The sequence below is a fragment of the Macaca mulatta genome, chromosome 10 (genome assembly GCF_049350105.2).
Source record: "Macaca mulatta isolate MMU2019108-1 chromosome 10, T2T-MMU8v2.0, whole genome shotgun sequence".
Lineage (NCBI taxonomy): Eukaryota > Metazoa > Chordata > Mammalia > Primates > Cercopithecidae > Macaca > Macaca mulatta.
This window is the reverse complement of record NC_133415.1, coordinates 99,986,920-99,995,559: the sequence shown is the minus strand read 5'-3', so window position 1 is coordinate 99,995,559 and position 8,640 is coordinate 99,986,920. Positions and strand designations below refer to the sequence as shown.

The 8,640-nt window shown below is 49.9% G+C and overlaps 1 protein-coding gene across 4 annotated transcripts in view; it reads right to left on the bottom strand.

The window, feature by feature from the left end:
• Window positions 1-1,154: 1,154 nt before the first annotated feature.
• EYA2 (EYA transcriptional coactivator and phosphatase 2) overlaps window positions 1,155-8,640 on the bottom strand; it is a 299,580-nt gene continuing 292,094 nt past the window's right edge. For all 4 annotated transcript variants that reach the window (XM_015148889.3, XM_015148890.3, XM_077951904.1 and 1 more), the window contains 2 exons: window positions 6,785-6,885; window positions 1,155-1,946 (listed from right to left, as the gene is read on the bottom strand). In XM_015148889.3, coding sequence (XP_015004375.1) covers window positions 1,866-1,946; window positions 6,785-6,885 — 182 coding nt within the window. In that variant the 3' untranslated portion in view covers window positions 1,155-1,865. The remainder of the gene's footprint in view (window positions 1,947-6,784; window positions 6,886-8,640) is intronic.

Here is an 8,640-nt window from a genome sequence, read left to right as displayed (position 1 = left end):
GTCTTGCTCTGTCACTCAGGCTGGAGTGCAGCAGTGTGATCATGGCTCACTGCAGCCTCAACCTCCTGGGCTCAAGAGCTCTTCCCACCTCTGCCTCCTGAGTAGTTGGGACTACAGGTGCATGCTATACGTATGCCTGGCTAATTTTTGTATTCTTTGTAAAGATGGGGTTTCACCATCTTGCTCAGGTTGGTCTCAAACTCCCGGGCTCAAGCGACCCACATGTCTTGGCCTCCCAAAGTGTTGGGATTACAGTCATGAGCCACCATGCCTGGCCGATGATAGTTTTCTAACCATCAGAGATTCTAGCTCTGAGACTCCGGTGGTTAAGATCTCCATCTCCAATGACATGGGTCAGCTGACTGATAAGCCAGATTTTACTAACATTAATAAGGAAGGAGCCTATACTCCTGCTTAGCATCCAATTAGATAGACCCAGGTCCTGCATGGTCTACTATGGGTAGTGGCAGTGCTCCAGATATCTTCAGAGCTTCTCCAGATGTCCCTCCTTGCCCCTTACACTGGATCCTTCACTCATATCCCATCCACTGGAAAATGAAGTCCTACCACTGGAATGGGAGTCAGTTGCATTTTCCAGTCCGACCCTCAATTCCCCCAATTCTTTTAATAACAGCTCACTGATTTTCTTTCCCTTGGAGGATCAGCTTCTTCAACTTGCTGTTTGTGACAGAATCCAACCCTAAATCCAGCTCCATGAGCTGCCTAAGCCTCAGATTTGGCCAATGAGTTACAATCCTGAGGCTTTCGCTGCACCACTGTGAAGAAGGTGGTCTCTGTCTGTCTGTGTGGTTCTGCTGAAGGACTCTTAGAGCCATCTTTGCCAGACAGGGAAGAGCCTGCCTGAGAATTAAGGTGACATGAGAGAAATTCATCTGATCACCTGGATCCAGACAGATACCACCTAAAGTTCCTGGAGACACTTGTCCCTTTGTCCTTCTTCCCCTCCCTCCCTCCCTTCTTCCCTCCCTCCCTTTTTTTCTCCCTCTTCTCCATCCTCCCTCCCCCTACTCCACTTTTCTTGGCTTAAGCCAGTGTGAGTTGGATTTTATTCTTTGCAACTGATAAAGTCCTTAAAAAGGCCAACACATTTGGAAGCCTCGAGTGGTAATAAAGTAACCACATCCTACCCCCACTTCAAAATGTAAACGTGGTTTATTTAATGCCTTTTATCCATCACAAAGCACCCATTCCTTCCCAGCATCCCCCTCTTCCTAGAAAACAAGACGCAGCGTAAGGCACGTGCACTGTCCACATGACGTCAAGTAGGGTCTTTAAAAACAAAACTAAGCAATAGTCTTTTCAGCAGCTCAAACTGCCTCCCTCTCTAATGTTCAAAGAATGATTGTCCCCACAAATCACAACTTGGAGAAGAGAGTGCTTACATTAGAACTGTGAACCACTCCACATGCCAGTTCAAAAAACAAAACCAAACCAATGACTAAGAAACCCAGCCACACAGGTACAAGAGCATAATTCCGGAGTAATGAGACTAGTCCATAAATTAAAAAGAAGACAAGACAAACCCGTCCCCTCCTCATCACCAGGCCTCCCCCAAGTCGTCAATTCCTTGCTTTTGTTCTGTGAGTCTTACAGAAGAGTCTAGACTCCGAGCCAGCCCTTTGCCCCAAAGTCAAATACTCCGAAGCCAAAGTTGGGTACTTTGCTTCTCGGAACCCTCATTTGGACTGATGGACGGCTTCTGAGATGGTCACTGGACACAACGTCTTGGCTGTGGGGCCCCTGCCTGGTGTCCAGCATCTGGGTCTCTGGAGTTCTCGGTGGGGAGGTGGGGAAGGCGAGGGGGTCTGAGGGTGAGATGGTAGGTGGAGATGCTGCTGATCCTGCTATAAATACTCCAGCTCCAGGGCGTGCCTCAGTGCCTCCAGGTCCGCGTGGCAGGATATCCGCCAGAAAGGCATATTGTGCTGAAACACAGAACAGCAGCCACAAGGTTACGCCCCTGCCCCCGTCCCTGGATCCCACGCCCATGGTTAGACGGCATGTGAGAAGTCAACCCAGTTAAGTCTAGCACGTGGGGACTTCCCAAACTATGAGGCACTTGACGTTGCTGGCAGACCCACATCCAGCCAGTACCCACCAGTATGGCCAACCATTTCTATTCACTCAGAGCCTGCTCTGACGGGCTCATCCAGCACTGCCCAGCGTGTTCACTGTTGGACCCTCCTGCCTCTGTTGGTACTATCGTGGTCTTAGGCGGTACACTGACATGGTGTTAAATTGTGCAGTGGGAAAGCGATTCCTTTTTGAAAATCTGTTCTTGCCTGGGCACTGTGGCCCATGCTTGTAATCCCAGCACTTTGGGAGGCTGAGGCGGGAGGATTGCTTGAGGCCAGGAATTGGAGGCTGCAGTGCTCTGAATCCTGTTACTTCAAGAAGAAAGTCACAGCTCGGTGCTGGAACCCCTCCCCAACATTTGTCAATCTCCACTGTGAACAAACAGAGCTGGTCTTGGAGGGTCTTGAGCAGGCTCCTGTAGCTATAGCCAGGTCAGGATGACACTAATTTGTTTTCGTAACAGCTTTTGTTTTTATCTTTTCCTTTTCTTTGCAGCAGGTGGTACTTGCTTCAAGTTATTGTCAGGATAGGGAGTTTTTTCTTTTCTTTTTTTCTTTTTGTTGAGACAGGGTATCCCTCTGTTGCCCAGGCTAGAGTGCAGTGACATGATCTCTGCTCACTGCAGCCTCAACCTCCCAGGCTCAAGTGATCCTCCTACCTCAGCCTCCCAGGTAGCTGGGACTACAGATGAATGCCACCACATCTGGCTGATTTTTGTATTTTTTGTAGAGATAGGGTTTCACCATGGTGCCCAGGCTGGTCTCAAACTACTGGGCTCAAGACTACTGGGCTCAAGCGATCCTCCTACCTCAGCCTCCCAGGTAGCTGGGACTACAGATACATGCCACCACATCTGGTTGATTTTTGTATTTTTTGTAGAGATAAGGTTTCACCATGGTGCCCAGGCTGGTCTCAAACTACTGGGCTCAAGCGATCCACCCACCTCAGCCTCCCAAAGTGTTGGGATTACAGGCATGAGCCATCGTGCCCAGCTGAATTTCGTTTCATTAATTTTTTTTAAATTTTAGAGATGGAGTCTCGGTTTGTTGTCCACGCTGCAATGCAGATCATGGCTCACTGCAGCCTTGAGCTCTTGGGCTCAGCTGATCTTCCTGACTCAGCCTCCTGGGTAGCCAGGGACATATCTAGATAAATAGGAAAAAGGAAGGATGCAGGACAAATTGTGTGTGTGTGTGTGTGTGTGTGTATATATATATGTGCATGTATATGGAGGAAAGAATGCTGGGGTTTCTCAGTAGTTTAAAGGATAAGACTACCTTAGGAAGAATGTAAAGAAATCATTAAGGCAGGTGTAAATAAAATGTCATGGGAGCCAGCCAGAGGAAGCAGTCTCTTTTTTGGTAGAAGTGAATGGGGTGGGGATGTCTCAGGGGAGAAGAGGCGCATGAGACCCAGACCTTGAAGAATGAATGAGGAGGCCAGGTGCGCTGACTCACACCTGTAATCCCAGGACTTTGGGAGGCCAAGGTGGGCGGATCACCTGAAGTCAGGAGTTTGAGACCAGCCTGGCCAGCATGGTGAAACCTGTCTCTACTAAAAATACCAAAAATTAGCTGGGTGTGGTGGTGGGCACCTGTAATCCCAGCTACTTGGGAGGCTGGGGCAGGAGAATAGCTTGAACCCAGGAGGCGGAGGTTGCAGTGAGCTGAGATCGCGCCATTGCACTCCATCCTGGGCAACAAGAGTGAAACTTCAACTCAAAAAAATAAAAAACAAAAAAAGAATGAGTGCTTCGCAGTTAGCAGGCCACTGAAGGGAAGGGCATCCCAGGTTGAGCATCCCTGGGCGAGCAAAGGAAGATATATAAAGGTGCAAGGGGCAGACCCCGGTGGGGTGTTCTCACAGGTCACAAACACTTATGAGGCATTCACTGGAGACTCAGATAAACCCACAGATAAGAAACAAGATAAGTTCATCTCCTGGTAAGTGCTAGGAAGGAAACAGAACGAGAGATAGGGTAGGAAGCAGCGATGTCTGTCTACTTTTGAGAGCTGGGTCAGGAAAGGCCTCTCCAGGCAGTGCCATTTAAGCAGGCCCTGGCAAAGATGTGGGGGAACGTGGGGGCAGGTAGAAGACACAGCAAGTGCAAAGGCCGCAGGAAGGTTGAGCTTGGAATGTAATGCTCATTGCTGCACTGCATGGCTCTTGGCACATAGTAGGTGCTCAAGAAATATTTGTAGAAGGACTGAAAAGAGGAAGAGAGGGAGGGGGAAAAAAAAAAGGTAAGTTTCTCAAGCAAAGTGCTCTGAATGTATCCTTTTCTCTTTGTTCTGTAGTTTCTAAATAATTCCCAACTCAAGGGAAGCAGAAAACCATCTCCTGTGGGGGCAGCTCTCATCTCTTCAACACCTTCTCACTGCCCTAGCATTCCCACCCTGCCCTCATCCCGGCCAAGACTTCCTTTCTTTACAAAGATAGATTCTGGTTGTCACCTGGCCAATCCTGCCCTATTTAAAGAGTGTAATTTTGGCTGGGTGTGGTGGCTCACACCTGTAATCCCAGTACTTTGGGAGGCTGAGGTGGGCGGAACACCTGAGGTCAGGAGTTCGAGACCAGCCTGGCCAACATGGCAAAACCCCGTCTTCACTAAAATTACAAAAAATTAGCCAGATGTGGTGGCTCATGCCCGTAATCCCAGTTACTTAGGAGGCTGAGGCACGCGAATCGCTTGAACCCGGGAGGCAGAGGTTGCAGTGTGCCGAGATCACGCTACTGTACTCCAGCCTGGGCGACAGAGCGAGACTCTGTCTCAAAAAAAAAAAAAAAAAAAAGCGTGATTCATTTTTCTGGGAGAGAATGAGCAAAGGTGGAAGAAAGAGAATGTTCCAGCTGCCTTTACCCCAGGCTTAAAGACTCCACATGCCAGTGGATTCATCACTCGTGGAGAGGCGGAGACAAGTGACCCACTAAAATGGAGATATTAACAACACTGTCAGCAGAAACAGGCGAAGCCTCTGGTCCTGCAGCCATATTTCACACCGCTCAGGTATCCGGTGGCCTGGGCTAATGACTTCCACGTGTCAGGCTGAGAGAGTGGCTGGTGGACAGCGTTTCTCACTAACGTTCTAGGGCTTCTGCCTCAGACACTGGGACTTTCACAAGAGCTCTGTGTGTGGCGGGTGTGTACCTAGTCTTCTTTGGCGGACTCTACTCTTGTCTGACTAGCTCAGGGGTGAAAACCAACTGTGTTTGAAACTGTAAGTCCGTCTCCTCCCTGCCAGGCGTTTGGAGCATGACACAGGCAGGTTTGCATGTGCCAGATGTGTGACCTTAGGCAAATTAATTAACCTCTCTGAGTGTCAAACTCTGTCATCTATAAAATGGGGTGTGGCCGGGCACACGCCTATAATCCCAGCTTTCTGGGAGGCCGAGGTGGACAGATTGTTTGAGTCCAGGAGTTTGAGGCCAGCCCAGGCAACATGGCAAAACCCCATCTCTACAAAAAAAAAAAAAAAAAAAAAAAAAATTAGCCAGGTATGGTGGTGCCTGTCCGTAATCCCAGCTACTTAGAGGCGGAGGTGGGAGGATCGCTTGAGTCCCGTAGGTAGAGGCTGCAGTAAGCTGAGATTGTGCCACTGCACTCCAGCCTAGGTGCCAGAGTGAGACACTATCTCTAAAAAAAAAAAAAAAGAAAAAAAAAAAGGGATGCAACGATACCCACTTTGTAGGAGTTTTTGGAGGACTGAACACAATGGTGATGTTAGCAATAAAGTTATGGTGGTGAAGGGCATGGGGTTAGGCCAGCACCTCCAGATGCCAGCCCACAGCCTGGCCACACACCAGTCAGTGTGACTGACCCTGGCAGCTGCCCTCAAGATCCCTCTCCCCTTCTCTCTCAGAAAGAGCTCATTTCTCAGCGGGGCTCATGGCGGCTGACAATAGAGACCGTATCTTCCAGGAAAGGGGAGGAGCTTTCCAGGTGGAGGGAACAGCGCCTGCAAAGCCTTCTAAGCTCCTCTCTCCCCAGGCCCTCTCCCAGGACCCCAGGGCTTCCCTCTTCTTCTGGGTTTCATCTGCTGAGACCCTAAACATTTTTGCATTTCCTTGGGATTTGCTGCCAGGCAGAGATGGGGGAAACCAGGTCCCCCTAATTAAGCTCTCTGACATTAACAATCCACTTCCCAGGCCTCCGGGTGGGGGGTGGCAGCCTCTCTGGGGCACTGTTGACAGGTCCAGACCCAGGACTTTGGCAGCTGTTTCTTTTCCAAGAACAGAGATGTGGCCACCAGAACCCCCCGCCCTCTCCTCATGGGCCCAAGATCACAAATGCAGGATTTTCTTTTTCATTAGCTTAATGCTGTCTTTATTAACTGGGAAGGGTTCCTGGAACATATGATCAGTAAGTATTAAATAAAACACACACATGTGCACTGGCCCCCCACCAGCCTGCCCCGTCGGAACGTCTCTAGGCTCCCGAACAGTTGTCCCAGAAACAATCCAGGGCTACCAGGGGCGGCAGCCAGAGGCAGAGAGGGGGATTTGTAGAAGGAAATTACTCAGGATGCTTCTGCGATTTGCAAATGGAATGGACCCGCAAGCAAGGAGCCTGGGAAGGAGGACCCAGCCAGCCACGGGGAGTGGTGGAAATCTTGGAAGGAGCCCTTGTAAGGCCACGAGGGGTGCTCATAAGAGCAGGAAAACGCAGTTGGAGAGGCGGAAGAAGTACCTTTTTTGCTCCTTGCTCCTCTTCCACACCATCACCGATCACCACGTAGACAGCTTTTCTGCCGAATCTCTGCATTATCCTCTCGAAGCAGCTCTCCTTCCCTGCAAGCACACAGGAAGGGAAGAAAAAACGCTCTGTGAGGACCCAGATTGCAGCCAATACCTGCTCATTAAGAGCTCGGTGCCTGCAGCTGTGCTCCCAAAGGCCCAGTATTCATCATTTCGTTCTTGAGCAAACTTCTGAGGTCAGCACTGTTGTCGTCCCCCCGTGAAGGACGATGACAGCCGGAAACACAGTGAGGGTCAGTAGCTTGCCCAGGACAACACAGCAGGAGGAGGCAGTGCAGGGCTTAGAGCAGGCTCTGGAGTCTCTGCAGCTGTCCGATGTAGAAGTGGCCATGGACGCACAACCATCTGAATGCACTTGATACCACTGCGCTGGAGACTGTTTTTTGTTTTGCTTTGTTTTGCTTTGTTTTGGTTTGAGACACTGTCTTGCTCTGTCACCCAGGCTGGAGTGCAGTGGCGCCATCTCAGCTCACTGCAACTTCCACCTCCTGGGTTCAAGCGATTCTCCTCCCTCAGCCTCCTGAGTAGCTGGGATTACAGGCACGCATCATCACACCTAGCTAATTTCTGTATTTTTTAGTAGAGATGGGGTTTCACCATGTTAGCCAGGCTGGTCTCGAACTCCTGGCCTCAAGTGATCTGCCCGCCTCGGCCTCTCAAAGTGCTGGGATTACAGGCATGAGCCGCCGCACCCAGCCAGGTTAACCTTTTTTTAATTTTTATTTTATTTTTGAGATGGAGTCTCCCTCTTGTTGCCCAGGCTGGAGTGCAATGGCCCAGTCTCGGCTCACTGCAACCTCTGCCTCCCGGGTTCAAGCGACTCTCCTGCCTCAGCCTTCCGAGTACCTGGGATTACAGGTACCCACCACCACGCCCTGCTAATTTTTTTGTTTTTAGTAGAGATGAGGTTTCACCATGTCGGTCAGGCTGGTCTTGAACTGCCTGACCTCAGGCAGTCCTCCTGCCTTGGCCTCCAAAAGTGCTGGGATTATAGGCGTGAGCCATCACGCCTGGCCATCTTAACCATTTTTTTTTTTTTTTGAGACAGAGCCTCTCTGTGTTACCCAGGCTGGAGTGCAGTGGCGCGATCTTGGCTCACTGCAAGCTCTACCTCCCGGGTTCATGCCGTTCTCCTGCCTCAGCCTCCCGAGTAGCTGGGACTACAGGTGCCCGCCACTATGCCTGGCTAATTATTTTGTTTTGTATTTTTAGTAGAGACAGGGTTGCACCGTGTTAGCCAGGATGGTCTCAATCTCCTGACCTCGTGATCTGCCTGTCTTGGACTCCCAAAGTGCTGGGATTACAGGCGTGAGCCACCGCACCCAGCCCATCTTAACCATTTTTAAGTGTATAGTGCATGGCCAGGTGCGGTGGCTCATGCCTGTAATTCCAGCACTTTGGGAGGCCGAGGCAGATGGATCACCTGAGGTCAGGAGTTTGAGACTAGCTTGGCCAACATGGTGAAATCCCGTCTCTACTAAAAATACAAAATTAGCTGGGTGTGGTGGTGCGCACCTGTAATCCCAGCTACTCAGGAGGCTGAGGCAGGAGAACCACTTGAACCCAGGAGGCAGAGGTTGTGGTAAGCCGAGATTGCACCATTGCCCTCCAGCCTGGGCAACAAGAGAGAAACTCCATCTTAAAAAAAAGAAAAAGGGTTAAGATGGTGAAAATTTTATATTATTTAATTTTAACCACAATTAAAATTTAAAAAAGAGATTCGAAATAAACCTGCAAAAGTACTTGACATATGCAGGAAAAATGGGAAAAATGAAAAGACAGGATATC